The sequence below is a fragment of the Dicentrarchus labrax genome, unplaced genomic scaffold (assembly GCF_905237075.1).
Source record: "Dicentrarchus labrax unplaced genomic scaffold, dlabrax2021, whole genome shotgun sequence".
In the NCBI taxonomy this organism is placed as follows: Eukaryota; Metazoa; Chordata; class Actinopteri; family Moronidae; genus Dicentrarchus; species Dicentrarchus labrax.
The window spans coordinates 23,002,127-23,022,136 of NW_026136718.1; the positions used below are offsets into that span (position 1 = coordinate 23,002,127).

The 20,010-nt window shown below is 41.2% G+C and overlaps 1 protein-coding gene across 2 annotated transcripts; it reads left to right on the forward strand.

Annotated features, from left to right (window-relative positions):
- Nucleotides 1-2,680: 2,680 nt before the first annotated feature.
- kdr (kinase insert domain receptor (a type III receptor tyrosine kinase)) lies at nucleotides 2,681-19,109 on the forward strand. 2 transcript variants are annotated; one of them, XM_051377194.1, is made up of 30 exons: nucleotides 2,681-2,990; nucleotides 3,875-3,968; nucleotides 4,066-4,268; nucleotides 4,853-4,974; nucleotides 6,161-6,329; nucleotides 6,658-6,797; nucleotides 7,134-7,317; nucleotides 8,018-8,138; nucleotides 8,319-8,485; nucleotides 8,581-8,737; nucleotides 9,581-9,701; nucleotides 9,801-9,912; nucleotides 10,021-10,365; nucleotides 10,637-10,783; nucleotides 10,870-11,001; nucleotides 12,820-12,926; nucleotides 13,388-13,523; nucleotides 14,386-14,490; nucleotides 14,593-14,706; nucleotides 15,061-15,149; nucleotides 15,352-15,514; nucleotides 15,636-15,727; nucleotides 15,840-15,962; nucleotides 16,052-16,163; nucleotides 16,253-16,352; nucleotides 16,442-16,547; nucleotides 17,438-17,574; nucleotides 17,667-17,751; nucleotides 18,092-18,177; nucleotides 18,303-19,109. In XM_051377194.1, exons 1-30 carry the CDS (start codon nucleotides 2,924-2,926, stop codon nucleotides 18,517-18,519), a joined length of 4,053 nt encoding a protein of 1,350 aa, XP_051233154.1. In that variant the 5' UTR covers nucleotides 2,681-2,923; the 3' UTR covers nucleotides 18,520-19,109. The 2 variants fall into 2 exon arrangements, with proteins under 2 accessions (XP_051233154.1, XP_051233155.1); XM_051377195.1 differs by having other exon boundaries at nucleotides 6,164-6,329.
- Nucleotides 19,110-20,010: the final 901 nt, after the last annotated feature.

Genomic DNA, 20,010 nt, shown 5'->3' on the forward strand with positions numbered 1-20,010 from the left:
CCAGCTCCTGTATTTCCGGTCTGTGGCTGTTTGTGGTCTTTGTCTGCATTGTCATTAACATGTGGTTTTTATTTTTATTTTTTCTTGTCCTGTCCTTTCTTTGGTTCTGTTTTTCTCTGCTTTGTAAAGTACTTTAGGCCAACTGTGTTGTGTTTAATGTGCTATACAGACAATATGACCAGCACGCTGAAAACTATTTGATTTCTAGTGATTAGAAATAAAGATAGGAATAAAACCAACCACTCTGACACATTTGTGAAGCTGCACTAACCGTATTAACAGTAACTGTTTGGTAAACTGGTAACTTTATTATCAAGATTGAAATTGATTTAACATTTAAAACGTTTTATTTCATATTTTTAGGTGCAACACTCATTGTCTGCTTTTTATTTAATTTATTGATTGTATTAAATCATTTAGTGGCTATGGGCAGGCTGCTGAGCTATAATTATGTCCTCTTAAAATGTACTAGTTGGTGTGTTAGCATGACTATGATGTGGCAGTATGTTCCAATCTGGGTATTCATGAAGTGAATTTATTCATTTTAACTTAACTAATCTATATCATCAGTCATGTAAAACATTTTTCCTATTGTTTCAATTGAGTTGTGTATACTTCTCCTGCTCTCTTTTCTGCGTAAATCACCACAATGCACACACAAACACTCTCCCCCTCGCCCTCTCTCGCTCCCCACATCCCCCTGAGTGCCTGAATGCTTCGTGCCCATTCTTTTGGTATTGAATTGTGGGACACTGACCTTTGAAATGCCTCTTGTGATCTCAGAGCATAAACACGAACAGTGCCAAGACAATTCACAGCTGTTTGCTTGTGAAGACTTGTGAATAGGAGTTGTTTTGAAATGTGATTTTAATGCAAACATTGTTTTTGAATTGGGTGTGCAGAGAGCAACTTTTCCTAGCAGTAAAAATAAAAACTCAAATTCCACTCAAAAACAATATTTGCAATACAATCACATTTGAAAACAACTTCTAAAATATAATAAAAGTATTAAAAGTGTGTATGTATAAGTATTATGTTCCACACAACCTCAAATTCTCCAAAAATCCTCTTTTATGTTTGTCTGTGAGTGGGCCAGAGTTCAAAGCAATCATCCTCATGTTCAATGTGCAAAACAAAAGCAGACAGAAAAAAATGGAAAATGTTTTCTCTTTTTCTTTCTTTCCAGAGGTGCATTTGGTGTGGAGCGCCCTCCAGGAAGCGTTGGCTAGGAGGAGGATAAGTTTTGCAGGCAGGGAGTCCCTGTAGAAGTGACCAGGCCAGGAAACATGTGGATGTAGCACGTAACATACAACCCCATCATCTCCCTAAACCCTCCTGAATCCACGCCAGCGATCAAAACACAAACCTCCCCCTTCTCATCAGGTACATTCATCAGGTTGACAGCAATTTTTTATTCTTGTGAAAAACATCATCTATTAAACATGGTCTCATCAGTTTTCTATTTGTGAAGTGGTGCGCACACACGTTCTTAGGTTTAACTAAAAATTAGGTTGTAATTAACTGAGCTACAAACCTTGAGGTTCACGTTTCTTTTTTCATAGTCTGAAACTACAACGAACACAACTGTTTTGGTTCACTATCACCACTCTCAGCTGTTTTCTGCAACAGAAAGCTCAAAAAACGACTGTGTGGTACAAACCCAGCAGACAGACACAGTTAGCAACTAGCTGGTGAACACTGTAAAACATTTAGCAGCTAAAGAGCCAGATATTTCCCTCTGGGGTCGGTGGAGACCAAAAACAGAGCTAATGGAATTGAAATTAACTAAATGGATCACCAACCGTGAGTTCCACGTGGTTTATTTAAATGAGATTTATTTCATTTTTTATTCAAGTGCTCAATTGTTTCTTTTTCTCAGACACAGAGAACATCATTCACATTTTAACTAATTAAATTTACTCAAGTGCTGTATACTTAAGAACAGTTTTGAGGTAGGCCTACTTGTACCGTACTTGAGTATTTTCATTGTATGCATATACTGACTACTTAGACTTCAGTGGGAAAATTGTATGGTTTACCTCCCTACATTTATTTTAAAGATTTAGTTACTTGTTACTTGATAATACAAAATATAATCAAATGATTTAAATAATACAATTATGATGTAAATTAAACTACCCACATAAAATCAGTCCCACATTTACCAGCTGCAACATTAAACTTATAATTGATCAATAATAATTCAATAATTTCATATAATATAAATTATTATCAAACCTGCCATTCTGCATAATTCATATTTGTACTTTTGGTACATTAAGTATAATTAGATGCTAATACATTTGTACTTTTACTTGAGTAAAACTGTGAAACAAAGTATTTCTATCCTGTGCTATTGCTATTTTTACATCCATAAATAATCATAATAGTACTTCTTCCACGGATAAGGATTTCAGTTTGGTATACTAGGTATAATAGGCATGATAATGATAAAGGTGCTGTCTAATGTTTACAACTCTATAGGGGATATTAGCTTTCACTTGAACATTTAAACCAAAAGTTTCCCTGACAAACTCTGATCAAAGTTCAGTGTTTGTCCTTCCAAAAACCAGCAACAAGTCCAGCAGTCTCTCTCATGTGGTAGTTTTTAGTTCCAGTAGGACGGAGAAGCTCCTCCCCTGAAGGCTGCTCAGCTCAGCTGAAGTGTGTCTCTCCATCCTCAGCTTCAGCTCCACGGGGACACACATACACACACACACACACACACACTCACAGTCCCGCTTTACACTCAACTGAACACCGTCCACTGCTGCTGGTTTTCATGACTGTCACAGACTTTTCTTTGGAGTGGAATTTAAAGCCTCAGAAATCAATGGATTAGCAAGGAGCCTGTAGGATTGTTATTACTGCAAGTTTTTTTTAATTGGATGTTCATGAGGACTCTGCCTATGTCTTCTGTTGGATGATGGCTCCAGCAGTCTCCGTCATTCCACTGTTTGGGATTATGCTGGAAATCCTTTGTGTTGGTGGTAAGAGAATTAATTAAATACTCATCAGGTCTTCTGCCTATACTGTAATACTATACTGACTTCGGTTACATAGAAGAGTTTTGTAATAGAGGTTTGTAGAAAATGATATATGCTGCGAGATTATTTTATTCCTCTGTCAATTTAATGTTGTTGTGACTTTGAGGATGGACATATATGGGCTCGCTAAATACTTTAGTGGTGGATAAATAAAAAAAAAAGTTTATGAAACAGTATTGTGTATGCATGTGTGTCTGTGTGTGTGTGTGTGTGTTAATCTCTCATACAGGCACAAAGAGATTTGTTTAGAAAAAGATGGGAAATGTGCTCTTATTTCAAAAAGAAGTAGTTTCAACCACTTTTATAATCTCAGTTTATATTAAGAATAAGCACTGGCATGTTAATTCACAGGTCAGATTTGTAGATCGCCAACTTGGTCAGCCTAACGTGTTTTTTCCATACAATAGAATATGTGCTTTAGGGCCTCACAGGGAGGTGGTGGGCAGTGTGTATCCTCAGAAACAGGAACCCCACCTAGGCCACACTGTGCTGGGCTATTGAGCCTGACCAGGCCCCATCTTCCCCTACTTCCTGTTTTGACACAGCGCCGCCATTTTCTGCAACAGTGGAAAAAAATGGCCCAGGGAGCCAGTTATAAATTCTTTTCTGTAGTTTACTTTTAGTTTCTACCTTGCACTTTTGACCTAATTTAATTTCCATTAAAACATTTTTAAGGCCCATATTGTGTGTTTTTGGAAACAATAGTGGGACGACCTCTGACTCATCTATGTACTATTTGTTAGGGCCGTACAAGTTGACGTCATCACTGTTGATTGTGTTAGTTGTCTGTCTTTGCTGTGATTGACATGCATTGTTGATCCCTGCAGCCATTGAACTGCGGTTTATGCCCGATCCACCAACGCTGAACATCCATGGCGTCCACAGGATGAACAAATCTGACAACGTGGAACTAACATGCAGGTACATATAAATATACTGAATTCAATCCATTCATCAACCCCTACATACGCAGTGTTCAAATACAATATTTTCAACCCTCTCTCCATCGACCCGGCAGAGGTCGCCAGTATCTGAGGTGGACGATCCCTAGTACAAGCACTCGCTTTTCCACCAGTGACTGCAGTGGATCAGGACTCTTCTGCACAACACTGCTGATCTCCAATGCAACTGTCAATGAAACTGGACAGTACCAGTGCTCTTACAAAGACCTGAAAGTGGAGGATGGCAAGACTTCAGCAGCGGCTTATGTGTTTGTGCATGGTATAACTCATTTTTAACTCATTTTTCTGTGTTTTGTTGTGATGCCGTGATATACAGAAGACTTTTAGGACAAATATGCTTTGGCAAATAGTCACTGGACAGTTAGGAAAATCACAATCAAGTATATGTTGATCTAGGCTATACAACACTATGGATCACAAACCCACTGTCCGGTCAGAGACACTCACTGATGTCTGACAGGAGACATATTATTAAAGGGTTGGATCATATTACTGCAAATAGTGTCACTGTCAACATTTTAACCAGAAATAATGTAAAAAGTTATACATTTGTTCAGCAAACCTACAGTACAGTGTGGTTAGTGTCTTTCCTAATTAAGATCAATCATAGTTAATTATAGTGGAACTACAGTGTACCTCATGTTGCTGCGGCCACTGAAGGCCACACAAAAGATACACTTTTAATGCAATGTGTTTATTCAAACACCCTGTTATGTACAAAATAATTTGAGATGACCAATAATAATTCAAGGGCAGCCAGTTCCACTGTTTTTGTCAGTGTTGTGTTCATTTCACTTTAACTTTCGTCAAACACTTTTCCGATGTCTGTGCATCTGATTTTAGATTCCAAGGTGCCGTTTGTGCCATCTGAGAAAGAATATGAGGTGGTGTTCATCCGCGAGGGAGAGCGGGTGGTGATACCGTGCCGAGGCTCAGTGGAGAATCTCAACGTGACGCTCCACACTGTAAGGAAGAGTTGTTTCTGTTCTCTTCATGACGTTTCTTGGTGAAGTGTGTACAAGCTGGAGCAACCTTCTATAGAATGAAAGGCAGCAGGAATATAATTTGGATTTAGAACATACATACAAAGAGGAAGGAAATACATTATTTTTCAAGTGATATTTAATTTCTCCCAAGTTTAATGCACATCTATATAAAATAAACATTTAATTTTAAAGCTTTGCACTGTAGTGTTTCAATCCATACATTTGGGGGACTGACAAGAGAATGGTCAAAATCAAAGAAAAGGATATTCAGTCTCTCTCCACTCATTATCAAAATAAATGTAAAAAAAGACTCTTTATTCAGATTTGTTTGTCTCTCATGTGGGTCAAGCGCCATAAACACGAGATCCTACATTTCCCAGTATTCAACCAATAAGCATAAAGGTCCAGTGTGTAACATTCAGAAGGATCTATTGGCACAAATGGAATAGAATATACAATACATAATTATTATATAGTATATTTAATAACCCTCTCAAATCACGTTAGAATGAGCCATTTTTATCTACAGAGGGAGCGGGTCCTCTTCTACGGAGGCCGCCATGTTGAACCGCCATGTTCCTACAGTAGCCCTGAAGGGACAAACCAAACACTGACTGACGATTTTTGATTTTTGTGAGTTTTGCGGCCACCTTAGTTTCTCCTTTGCGCTTGGTTGCAATCTGCAATCTCACAGCTAGATGCCACTAGCTCCTGCACACTGGTCCTTTGACTTTCATTATGGCTGAAATAACTGTAATGACATTATTAATGTTGTTTTCAGACTTTATAAAGCTCCTCCAGAGCCACACATCATACATTATACATTATACAAGGCAGAGTTGTAGTCCTCATGATAAGTTAACCAAACTTTGTGTGTAAAACCAGTGAATAGCCCCTTTAAATCAGTGGAACTGAAATTTCAGTTCAATTTGTTCAAGCTAACATATGGAAAAAGACATGGTCAGGAGTGATATCAGTTCTTCTGTTATCAGCAACCCCTGCTGCTGATATCTCTATATCAGTTTACTGAACTCTAATATTGTGTTTTAAAAATAACGCTATCTTATTAACATAGGCAGATAAGGGTGCTCATGTGTGAAATGTGCTAGTGTTGATGTTTTTTTTAAATTCTGTATTCAAAATCATCAATTTCTCTGTCTGTCAGAAGTATCCTAATAAGGAGCTTCATCCCGATGGGAAGGATTCTATGTGGGACGCCAGGACGGGTTTCACTGTTCCCAGTTATCTGATCAGCTACGCCGGTGTTGTGTTCTGCCAGACCCGTATTGAAAATGAGACGTTTAAGTCCCCTCTCTACATTGTTGCTGTTGTCGGTAAGATGAAAATATATTCATACAAATTATCGGTCAAAATTGTAGACGTAATCCGTGTTTGTGTGTGTGTGTGTGTGTGTGTGTGTGTGTGTGTGTTTTTTAATTGAACTGAATGAATGACTTGAACTGAAGGACTAAATCTAGGATTTTGCTTGTGTGTGTATGTGAGAGAGAGAGTGAGAGACAGAGGGATTGATAGGGTGTAAGTCAGTGAAAGAGGGACTTGGTAAAGTATTGAGCGAGTGAGGAAGAGCAGTAGAGAGTTTGTAGTCTCAGGAGAACAATAGTCCGTCGACCGACTCCAGTGTCTTTCCTCCCTTTTCCACAGGATATAAGATCTATGAGCTCACCCTGAACCCCGCGCAAGTGAAGCTGTCTGTGGGGGAGCGGCTGACGCTCAGCTGCACTGCCACCACCGAGCTCAATGTGGGCATTGAATTCAACTGGACGCACTCTGGTCAGGCCCTGGTCAGTACCTGAGGCTTTTCTACTCTTCTTCTGTGATGATTAATAGTCTTATATACATTAATGAGATCATGTGATAGCCTTCAATCAACCTGTTGGACACACAGAGATACAGGAAGTGGAGTCACTTCCTGTTGTCCTTGCCGATATTCCTTACTTCCGGCTTTCAGGAATCCTTCAGCTTATCTCTGTACCAGGTCAAAGGTGTTACCAGAGGTATTTTTGATGTTCTGCCTGCTGACCTTAGAAAAATAAGCCTAGTCCACTAAAGCCAATTTGCTCTAAATTGTCTGTTTTAAGGACAAATAGAATTTTCTGATGCGTCTCTCACTATGTCAGACCTCGGTGAATGGTTCGAGGCCGACCCACGCAACGCCCCACAAGAAGAAACTGTGGAACTCTCTGGAGATGTCCAACACACTCGTAGTGGAGAATGTGACAGTCGATCACACCGGAGAGTACACCTGCACTGCATCCAGTGGGCTGATGGAGAAAAGTGCCTCAGCATTTCTTAAAGTGTATGGTAGGTGCACTGTTTCAGTACTCGGAGTAAAGCTATGTTTGCTAAAGACATTCTAACACATTATTTTATCTCATCCATAAATTCTTTGATGCCATGAAGGTGATCATAAATGTACGTTCATGAAAGCTCAGAGATCCTACGATGTGTTACACACCACAACCCTTTAGTGTAGCTATTAAGTAGACCAAAAGAAGTCACTCCAGGCATTCTTTCTTTTTGTTCTGCATTTTTATGATTGCACAATTTCATCAAATGGAGACATCCAGGATTTGTTTTCTGGTACGTCCTTTCCTGGCGTATATTGTATAAGGAAACGAAAACTGACTAAATGCAGTAAAAGGTTGTCAGATAACTCAAAAATATAACTGAAGAAATCAATGAATATTATTAACGGTAGTTAGATAATTAAAATGCATTGTAAAAAAAAATACAAAACCTTTGGAGGTGGGAGGGAAAAGTGTAAAGTTTTATTTATTTTTTCTCATAGAAAACAAAATTATTTTAAAAAATTGATTTTGTGGGGTTTTTGCCTTTAATCAATAGTGATAGCCAAAGAGTGACAGGAAAGGTGAGAGAGAGGATGACATAGTCAATATAGTCATGTGTTGTCCTCAGGTTTCTGTTTTGTTTTATGTTAAACCTTGAATTATTGATGATTTGTGTCACTAACACCATTTTGCCAATTTTCCTCTGTTTCCAGAAAAGCCTTTCATTGATATGAAAGAGCCGTGGACGAAGGTTTGGGAGGTAAATGTGGGAGATCAAACATCTACCTTGATCCCTGTCAAGTACTCAGCCTACCCAGAGCCCAACTTTAAATGGTATGTTCACAGTGGGAGAAGTTGTAGCATAAGTAGTACCAGTTACTACAGTATATAGCTTTGGTACCTGAACTACACAGACAGAATTAACTTTCTAGTATCACGTTGCTACATACATGGTGATACAGATATTTTATGTTCCACATTACTTTGTAACATTACACTCCTCTGCTTGCCCAGGTTAAAAAACGGCCTACCACTGAAGGATGATTACAGAATAAAACAGAAAAGCGATGCCCTCATCATCCGTGGAGTCACAGAAATGGATGCAGGGAATTACACAATGGTCCTGACCAATAAGATTACTAAAGAGGAACAGAGACGCTCGTTCCAGCTGCTGGTCAATGGCATGTATTCTCTGCTCTTTTATATTTCGTCTTGAGCTACCTGATTTTGTTACTCAAGAGACCGTGGCGATAACTCTCGATGTCTTCCTCCACAGTGCCTCCTCATATTATTGAGAAGGAGGTGGCAGTGGACACTGATGTGTACCTGTACGGCAGCAGTCCCACCCTAAGGTGCACTGCTCGTGGATTTCCCACCCCTGCACACATCCAGTGGCAGTGGATGTCCAATGAGGACTGTCCAGAGGCCTTCCTGTAAGTCCTTTCTTCAGTGTGTGTGTGTGAGAGAGAGAGAGAGAGAGAGAGAGAGAGAGAGAGAGAGAGAGAGACACACACACACAAAAAGAGAGAGAGAATTTCCTTTTGCGTACGCACGCAGTGTTCACATGCTTCTCAGTCGCTCATTGTCAACAGGTTGTTGATTCAGGGGAGAAATAGCTCCTTTCGTGATGTTGACAAAAACAAGAGAAGAGACAATGAGAGCCCACTCTGACCTGATGCAGATCAGCGGATGTGATTCATGTTCTTCACAATGTCCATTTTTAGAACACCATCAATTATTCAGACTCAGGATTCAGAATGTGTTTATTAATTTTTTACAATCAGAGACTTTTACTACAAGCCGAGCACCTCCTTGGATCAGCTGTTTAAAATAGCAGCTCCGTCTTTAGCTCTCGGCTTGGACACAACAACCTTGTTGGGTATGCAGTGATTTGACGAGTGTTGATAGAAAAGAGGAGGTGTGTGTGAGTGGCTGCTCTGACCATCAGCAGGTTCCTTATCTTCTGCCTACACATCAGAGCTCTTCCTCAGTCCAGCACTATGTTTCCTGTTGTTCCTGTCCTGCTCTCTGTCAAAAAAAGAGCTTCTTCCTGCTGTAGCTGCTTCTCTTCTTGTATACTTTTATATGTATAATTTCACAGTCAAATTCGAAGAAAAATACTCAACAAACATTTCCTGTGTTTCTTAATTTGGATTGACAGTTGCATAACGCAGCAAAAACGGAAAAGAAAAAAAAGACAAACAAATGGAAAACAAATACATGCTTCTAATAATGAAAGTTATAGTTCTCCATTTGGGTTTGTTTCTGTCCACCAGGTCCGGGCTGAAGAAGTCTGAAGACCAGCTAGCGAAGTGTACAGATTGGAGAGATATTAGTAATAGCACTGGTCACCACCGTGTAGAACGAATTATGATTGACACTGATCATGCCCAACAGGTAAATAATTCCTCTTGAATCCTACCAATTAAACAGTGGATGTTGCATTTTGGACATATTTAATGTACAATTAGTAACAAAGTTAACACATTTCCCTAGAAAATCACAAGCTCTTTGAAGATTCAGAAAGCTGAGGCCCATACCCTCTACAGATGCACGGCTGCCAACAAAGTAGGAGAGGACTCACGCATCATCTTTTTCCAAGTGACACGTAAGATTGTGCCTTTTCTTCACTAATTCTGTCTGTAAGCATGACTATATTTCTGTATTTATCATGCTGTTCTCATTCTTGCTTGCGTGTCCCATCTGTACGCTGTAGGTGGCCTTGAGGTCAGCCTGTCTCCATCCAATGAGCCCTTAGAGGAGGACCATGTGATTCTGCGGTGTAAGGCAGACAGGCTGATCTATGGCAACCTGGCCTGGTTCCGTGTGACCAACATCTCAGAGTCAGAGCAGATTGCGTCGGTGCAGCCCTGTCGCTCCTTGGCGCTGCAGCGGAGGCCCCTGTCACATGGAGTGCGGCCCAGCCTGCAGGACACCAACGTGACCCTGGAGCTGCCGCTGCACAACGTGTCCCGTCAGGAGGAGGGTCTGTATGCCTGTCAGGTGGAAAACATAAAGACTCAGGAGAGAACCTGCCTGCTACGCCGTCTTTCTCTCAAAGGTGAGAAAAATTTAAAATTTTTCGGTTGAAAATATTGTGCCATTCAGGACCTAGAAGTCGATAATTCCTAATGGAAAAGCATGATTTCATTATAAGTGAAATAAATCTCACAGGTTTGTGCACTGCTAATGTAGAGGCACTTTATAGTTATATTTTCAATATTTCAAGTGGTGCTTAATGCCTATAGAATTAGATTATTTTACTTGTTTTCAGCATAATATTGAGTGGGACATTGTGTTTTTGAAATGAGCTTTTTTTATTCTTATTTTAGGTCTTGAGGCTGCAAGGATCCTTAATAATTTGACCGATCACAAAGTTAACGTGAGTGCAACGATCACTCTCCATTGTGATGCTGTTGGGATGCCACACCCAACGGTGGTCTGGACCAAAAACAACCACACTGTGGTGGAGGGCTCAGGTGAGATGTGCATGGCTTTTCAATGAACACTGACTCGCTTCATAAATTGCCACAGATATTAAACAACCAATATGGATTGCTTACAGGTGTGATTCTGAGCCAGCACAACCATATTCTGACAATTCAGCGTGTGAAGAAGGAGGACAGTGGTCTGTACACCTGCACTGCATGTAACAGCCGTGGCTGTGACGCCTCACAGGCCTTTTTGACAACTGAAGGTCAGTCCCTGCCTAAACTGGTGACAAATTAGATGTTACAGTGCACAGTGATGTAGTGTTTCCTGTTAGCTGATAGCATAGACGGATCCTAAGACAATGGGCCACTGGGCATAGAAATGTAAAAGATCCCACCACCCCTTCTGCAGGAGCTAGATCCCCACAGGGAAATTAATCATCGTTTTGTGTCTCATTGTAGCCTCTTTGTGTCATTGTTTGCATCTCTTTTTGGTTGATTTGTGTCTTCTTGTGGTCTTTTCTTATCTTTGTGCTTGTTTTGAGCTTTTTTGTATGTATTTAATGTCTCTTTGCAGTTGTTTTTTGTCTCTTTTGTTCATCTTGTGTCGTTTGTTGTGATTTTGCTCTCTGTAGTTGTTGTCGTGAGTCCCTTTTGTGGCCATTTTGTGTCTCTGCCATTGTTTTGTGTCACTTTGTTGTCATTTAGTGTAGATTTCTTACCTTCTAACAGTAAATGTTAACAATTACTTCAAACAGAGGCTCTGGCGCAGGGGCCCACTGACCCCTTGGGTCCCTGTGCCTGTGCCAGGTAGGCCCGTTCAGTAGTGGCTGATAGTAAAGAATATATCGTTCATAATTCATGCAAGAGAGTTTAGCCTTTAGCTCTTGGCAATACCCACAATACCCACAATACCCTGTATTTATATCTGGCCTCAAGGTTCCACAATTCGCATCACACATACAACATTTTTTATATCAAAGATGTAGAGTAAGAATAACTTTGCTTCCTCATGACAGGAAGTTGGCCCAGTTAGCACACATCCTCCTGGGAGTTTCTAAAACTAAAACAATGAGGAGACTGCAGGACAAAGGGAGAGGCCAGCCCTGCCCCAGCTCCAGCCTCTGCTCTCCTGTTCACCCTTTTCTGTCCTGAACACAGAGACACAGCGACAAACAAACAAATCTTCTAACTAGAACCAGGGCCTACGTGACCTATTCCTCGCCAGCAGAATGTAGAACCAGTTACTGTAGCTCCCAGCTTAGGCGCCAGTCCTGCTAACGAGGGAGGGTAGAGGACAGACCCGCTAACAAGAAAATGTCTGTATATGGGGGAGTTTTACAGAACAACATATAGGGAGGGTAAGCAGTTTAAAACTAAAGGACTATATGAAAATTATTGTTGAATCTTACATTATGTACTGTTACCTGAAGAGATCTGATGTCTGACTGACCATCAAGTCAATTACATCATGCCTGAGTCAAATGGCCGGGGGAAGTTTCTGCCATGTTTCTTCAAAATTAAAAGAATGAATCTGGGATGAAAAATGTTAAAACACACTCCTGTGCTCTCCCCAAAAAGTTAGACTACCTTCCCTTCAGCAACGAAACACTACCCTCCCCTTTTCTTACCCTCTGCTATTTTTTGTACAGTGCCTCGGCTGAATTGTAGCGTGGCGAGACGGTTCATTGGAGCTTGTAGTTACACACTACTATGGCTCTGATAGACCTCTTCCAAGTTGTCTTTGGCAGCATTTGTTCGTACTCCTGATCATTTGTTATGACCAGATAAAATATCAGTTTGCTTACAGTCCAGATTCCAACAGTCTCCTTCCTCCAGCCCAAACACAGACACGCATGTGTACATGCCAAAGACAATGACAAACCTGTCTGAACTTTATGCAACACTGGCAAGGCTCGCCAACGGAATTATAATCTGCATTCCACTGTGACTGCCCCACGTTTTTTCCTTGAAGAATGGGTGCCAAATCTGCTAGATTAGTTGTGTGTTCTGTGTTTTGACATGTTTTATTATAAGGTCGTTTGTGAATGCTCCTCCAACTCATATTGTTGTGTTCGTTCTAGGTGCAGAGGAAAAGACTAATGTGGAACTGATTGTTCCTATTGGGTCAGTGGTCATCGCAATGTTTTTCTGGTTACTGATCGTCTTTGTCATCCGCGGAAGAAAGAGAGTAAGAACTTCCACATCCTCATCCTCCCTTTGCTGTATTCCTTCCTTGGATTTTCCCTCCAGTTACACACAAGGGAGCCGATAATGAATTTAAAAAAAGTTTTACTGCTAAAACACACACACACACACACACACACACACACACACACACACACACACACACACACACACACACACACACACACACACATGCACCAGCACACACACTATGGGGGTGTATGACTGATTTGAAGTGACTGGTCTGGCTCTTGGTGGCTGCTCTCCTTTGTGTTCAGGAACAACAAGGCCACTCTCTTCTCCCATAAGTCACGTAGACCCACAGCGCTGATTGGGCCCCTTTTACTGGAAGGGCACCAGAGTCACTGGAAAACTACTGTATGGTTTAATTGTAGTGAAAGGGAAAATCTGAGACCAATAGTGGCTCATTAATTGACACATATTATCTCTCTCACGCTGTTTCAGCCAAATGGCGGCGATCTGAAGACGGGCTACCTGTCCATGATCCTGGACTCAGAGGACATGCCCATGGACGAGCAGTGTGAAAGGCTCACGTATGATGCTAACAAATGGGAGTTCCCTCGGGACAGACTGAAGTTAGGTGAGACAAAACTGATTCAATTCAGAGAATACTACAAGACTTAAGTCCAGGTTGTCAGCCCACCAGTTTGGTCCAGACTTAAGTATCCCAGCAACCGTAAACGACACGCTAAACTAAGATGGTGAACATGTTATATTATACCTACTAAACATCAGCTTGTTGCCATTGTAATTGTGAGCCTGTTAGTATGGTGATGTGATGACAGACATTCATGTAATAGCGTTAGAGTAGTGATTCCAAATCCTGCTGGGCCACTCCTGCAGTTATGTACAGGCACAAGGTGATGTGCAGAAAGAGTTTGGAGTAGCTAATTAAAAAAAGTTGAAATTATTATTTAAAAAAATAAATAAATGTAGCGCTATGTATGTATTGGACAACATGAGTCAGTTGTAACACCTGCTCGAGAGTGAGAAAAAGTTAGAAAGCCAGAAGATAAGTTGAAATTTTGTGAGGGGTTAACATTAACATGTATATAAAGTTCATGGCAATCCATCTTATAGCTGTTGAGACATTTCACTCAAAACCACAAACGTCAACATTATGCCACCATGATGCTGACACTATAGAAAAAGGTCAGGGTTCATCCTGTGGGGCTCATGAGTGTCTGTACAAACTTTCATGGCAACCCATCCAACAGTTACATCCAACGAGATATTTCAGTCGGGACCAAGTGGGTGACGGGCTGAGCGATGCCCCTAGCATGATTCAAAATGATCCACTTTTATATCATTAATAGTTTTACATAAATTCCAGTCTAAATGAACACAAATGAACACATCCTATGATGTGTGGTGTCGCTGAAGGGGTGCTGCATCTGAGAAAACAATACTGGCACTGATGTTTTCATGACAACTGTTTAAAGGTGACCCACTGGGACGAGGAGCGTTTGGTCAGGTGGTAGAAGCAGCCGCCTTTGGCATCGAGAAAGCTACCACATGCACCACTGTCGCAGTCAAGATGCTAAAGGGTTAGTATTTTGTCTTCCCTTCTCTCCACTCCTGCACATGCACACAAACAATATATTGAAACCATTGAAACACACAGTTAAATGTATGTTCCTGTGTTACAGAGGGAGCCACATCCAGTGAGTACCGTGCTTTGATGTCAGAGCTGAAAATTCTCATTCATATTGGACATCATCTCAATGTCGTCAACCTGCTGGGAGCCTGTACAAAAGCTGGAGGCAAGTCATCATACACAGCACATAACTGTACTGTACATAAAGACAAGCCTGTTTACTTTGTCCCCCTTTCTGTCCTGAGCATGCAGAGTAATTTTCTTCTTTATGAGAGCTAGTGATGGAACTTAACAAGCGTTCCCTGACCTAATTACACTTTGAAACGCTAACTTATCTGTGTTTAGTTGGGGTGGCTGGTATTTATTTTCCTTTCTCTCTAATATGCCTTTCTTTTCTCTCTAATATGCCTCACACTTCTCATTAAATCAGCCTCTAGTCCTCTGTGGTCCTGCAATGTATGAGTACTTTGATCCTTTTTACTTTGATCCTTAACCTCTTTGCTCTTCCCTCTCTCTGCAGGGCCACTGATGGTGATTGTGGAGTACTGTAAACATGGAAATCTCTCCAGCTACCTGAAGAGCAAGCGTGGAGAGTACAGCCCCTATAAGGTAAATGATGTGTAACCCTTGTAAAACCGACCCTCTGATGTGGTTACACTGGGCCCAGACTCCTGCACACAGTTACATCATTGACCACAGGCCGTTAGACAGCAATGCACTCCGGTTCTGTCCCACAGATTTGATCTAACATGGACGATACTTTAGTCTGTTGAAAACAAAACATGCAACCTGTCTGTGTGTTGGTCAACAGAGGAAGCGGGTGGATAGCCAGAGGTGGGCGTCTTTAGAGGAGGATGTGACCGAAGGGGATCTGGGTCTGGGGAAGATCGCCCAGCTGGATATCTGCACAGGAACAGCTGTCTGCTCCAGAGCTGGAGACGAGGCTTCAGGCAGCAACACGGACAGTCAGGAAGGTGATTGAGACAACTCAGAATAACACAGTTTTCACTTTTGCTTTAGTTCACTGCTTCTGGACACTTGTAACGTTGTTCAGGGCTCACGTTTATAATTATAAAATGCTTCATGTGCCTTCAGAGAGCTCAGACGATGACCATCTGACCATGGAGGACCTGATATGCTACAGCTTCCAGGTTGCCAAAGGCATGGAATTTCTGTCCTCCCGCAAGGTGAATTATTTAGAAATCTCTGTGTGTGTATGCATGTTGACATCTAGACGTGGGAACGATAGTGGCTCTTTGCATGGGAATGTGAATCCCTCTATTTGTCTTTGTCCTGTAGTGTATCCACAGAGATCTAGCAGCCAGAAACATCCTGCTTTCAGAGAACAATGTGGTGAAGATTTGCGACTTTGGCCTCGCTAGAGATGTCTACAAAGACCCTGACTATGTCCGCAAGGGAGATGTGAGTCCCCCAAACCAACACACAGATGGTGAATCACACAATTGAAAGATCTGTGAAGCAATGAAACTAACATCCTTATCTTGTTACAGGCACGTCTCCCTCTAAAGTGGATGGCTCCTGAGACCATCTTTGATCGGGTGTACACCACACAAAGTGATGTTTGGTCCTTTGGGGTCCTTCTCTGGGAGATATTTTCTCTGGGTAAGCATAGTAATCACCTGTACCCATAACACTAGACCCATAACGACCACTGTATACCTGCAATATCACCCCTTTTGTACCTCCTACAGGGGCTTCTCCATATCCGGGCGTTTGCATTGATGAGTCTTTCTGCAGGAGGCTTAAGGAAGGCACCAGGATGAGACCCCCAGAATACGCCACCACTGAGATGTGAGGGAAACGTTGACATGATGTAGTTAAGCACATCACAGAAATGTAACTGGCTTCAATGTCTCACTGTGATCCAACTGTGTTCATAGATACCAGACCATGCTGGATTGCTGGCTGGATCGTCCCACAGACAGGCCCACTTTCGCAGAGCTGGTTGAACATCTGGGCAACCTGCTAGAGGCCAGCGCTCAACAGGTCAGTTTGGGACAAAACAAATGTCTACCGGTCCATAAATAACTTTAATCACATCTACAGTGTAGTTGTAGTGACTGCAGAAAACATAGACATCAACACTCAACAGTCATGGAAAAATCTGTCACAACGGAGGTAGATGTAGTACCGCCTTGGCAATATCTCTCAGTCCCTGTCTTTCACTTTGCTATTGTTAGGGTTGTCAGTGTTCTCTGTATACCCAAATAACACACAGCTGATTGAAACATGTTCACACCCATTCACTGAGCATTGCCAAGTCATTACGGGAAATTTAGGAAGTCATTACCTGAAGCCAAAGTAGAAACAAACGACTGACGCAAATGAGTTACCTAAGAAAAAGCTGATCATATCACAGGGACAAACAATGACTGGAATACATTTAATATCACCAGGGGTGGAAAGTAACTAAGTACTGTACTTAAGTCCAACTTTGAGTTACTTGAGTTTTACCACTTTATACAAACATTGTACTTTTTACTCCACTACATTTATTCGATAGATTAATAATACAAAATATAATCAACAAATAAATTATATTGTTATATCAATAATCCTCTACTGAGCCCCAGGGGGAATTTCACAAGCTACCCAGCAGTACATAAAGTAGGCTAATATGAATCAAATATATATAAATAAATATAAATTTACCCCACATTTACCAAAGTTTGGGGACCTGATGTTAAAAGCTGCAATATTAAAGTGCGGAACACATACATAAATGCATCAATAATCATCATCCAATAATATAATATACATTATTCTGAAAAATTAGCACTTTTACTTTTGGTACTTCATCCAGTATCTCTACTGATTTATGTTGAATTAATTGAGTGTATTTGAGGTGATATCATGAGAGTACTTTTGGTCTCCAGGATGGGAAGGACTACATCCCTCTGACAGCAGGGAGTGAGGCAGAAGTGGCCCCTGACCCCAGGAGCCCTTACAGCAGGCCCCAAAGTGGGGAAATCCTGGAAGCTCAGCTCCACTATGACAGCCCGCCGTCGCTTGGGTCAGCATGATGATCTTACTCTCCACTGTCCCTTCTACAAGTTAAAATACTCAGTGTTGAATTCTTGTTCAATAACTATCTCCTCTGTGCAGACCGCCCCAGCAGAGTGAGAGGTACATCCGGCCCCTCAGTGTCAAGACATTTGAGGACATCCCTGTGGTGCACAGCAGCGTCATGGTGAGTCAACAGCATCCACAAAGCAAATCTAGTTACAGGTGTGAGAATGATGATGAGCAACATTTTCTTTATCCTGAAATGTCCCATTTTTCACTATTTTCTGAAATATTATAGACAAAAGTCTATCAATTAATCAATAAATAATAATATAATCAATTAATATAAGACATTATACAATCTGCTGATTGAAGTATATACATATATAATCCATATGAAAATAATCAATTCAGCACTTCTCTCTTAAAACTACAGTGGAAACCAAAGAATCTGAATGAGTCCTAGTGTTTCTCTCTGTGGCACCAACCACCAGTGTTCATTTAAATTTCTGGCACTTCTACAGGAGGGTCACACAGACAGTGGTATGGGCTTCTCACCAGAGGAGGTTAAGGGTTTGAATCGACACGCGTCAACTACGCCCAACTTCAGGTGAGGCCTATGTGTCAGCATAAAACCCACAATACATTTTGCATTTTATTATTCATAAAATAATCATTCATTTGTTTTAGCTTCAAACTCTAAATATATGTCCCCTTCCTGTTTTCTGTCCTCAGCCAGCTGCTGCGCTGTAAGAGTAAAGAGTCTCTGGCGTCGGAGTCATCCAATCAGACGAGCGGATACCAGTCAGGGTACCACTCTGATGACACAGACACCCCAATCTATGCTAATGAGGAGGTGATCATGAAGCACAACATGCTGAAGAAGCCTCCGCTGCCCAAGACGCCGGACAAATTCAACGTGGAGATCCGCTATAGCACGCCACCTGTCTGACCCCCTTAATTCCCCAACAACATAACCCTGAGTCTTTTCACTGTACAGTATTTGTTTACCTTCCACAGGCTTCACACTTTAGGAACAATGACAAAGCTTGCAATAGAGCAGCTCGGGTCCCAACTGTGGCATTGAGATATTTGTACAAGAGATAACCTAATAAGTCATCTGGGAAAAATGAAGGTTGTCTGATAAGTCTGTAAGCGCAGCTCTCTTTGGACAGCCGGAGGAATGCTATCATGTTTACACAGCGAGTAAAAGGTTTGGGGAGCCGAGACACGAGGACACGCCTACTTCCTGAGGCGTAATCCACCCACTTCCTCTATTGCAGGAAATGGCATCTGGAATTTTTAGATAATTGAATCAGCAAATGTTTTCTTTCTTTTTCTTTTGACTTGTTTTTGTATTTTGTTGGCACACTAAATCCCTGGTAAGGATGCAGTTCTCACAGATCAATCAGAACAATGTTTCTAGAGTCACATTTGTACAGTTCCTTTATGCATATAACTTACAGTATTTTATTGAAAGTGTATTACTAAACCTACAATAAAAGTAACTAGTTTTATAAAATAAAAATACTCACAGATTAAGACAGTTGTGTGTTGTTTTTTACTTTTAAAGTCTATTTGATCATCTCAAACATAATCCATGAGTGTGTTTGTCTGCTTCTTTGTATCATAGACCTCTCGTTTCCTTTCACTATATCTTACACAAAGAAAACAATACTTTCTCAGCCTTGGTCATTTTGTGTGGGTCCTATAGGAACAATGCCCTCCAACCTTGGGTATTTTCTTAGCTGTATCCAGCTCACAATGCCCATAATAGTCCTGCCAAGGCCAGTGTGGGCCAGTATGACAACAAACAAAGTATAGGGCACATTTTTAAAAAGCTGATTTGAGAGGAGAAAAAACAAACATCCACATAGGATTCTGGATGTTTTTTCCTTCACTTCCATGACTTGTAATCATGCGTGATACTCACGCTTCCACATGAGAGAAGCCACCACTTGTGTCTTTGTGACTGTAAATGGTAATGGAGTTAATCTAAGTCTATGTTACTACTGTCTACTTTTGTTTGAGGATTAGGCCACTACATTGCTCTGACCCTGCTTTACTGTGGTGTCTGAATGCTCGGGCCTAAAACTGAAAGGTGGTGGTCGGTCTGAGTGGGTGAGTCCATGAGAACACAGTGTATTGTGTCTGCAATCAAGGGCAGCAAACACAGCTAATTATAGCATAGAGGAAACGACTCACAGCCTCTGAGGAGTTGTTTCCACACTTCCACACGTAATATTTGGAGGTAAATTTAGAAAATCCTCCCTGTTGCCACTGGAGGAGGCCAGGAGGACAGCTTCATGTGTCTGTAGGTCTCAAGAGGATTTTTAAATTTTTTACTAATGCATTCTTTTACTGCAGCTTCAGCAACATAAATGGCCAATATAAGGAACTGTAAAATGGGGTAGAAATGAACTGTGAAGCTTTAAAGTCACTA

Coding starts and splice junctions, on each gene's coding strand:
- kdr (XM_051377194.1), top strand. CDS start 2,924: ATGATGGCTCCAGCAGTCTCCGTCATTCCACTGTTTGGGATTATGCTG. Junction 8,486..8,580: donor GTTCCAGCTGCTGGTCAATG/GCATGTATTCTC, acceptor CTTCCTCCACAG/TGCCTCCTCATATTATTGAG. Junction 16,353..16,441: donor GAATACGCCACCACTGAGAT/GTGAGGGAAACG, acceptor CTGTGTTCATAG/ATACCAGACCATGCTGGATT.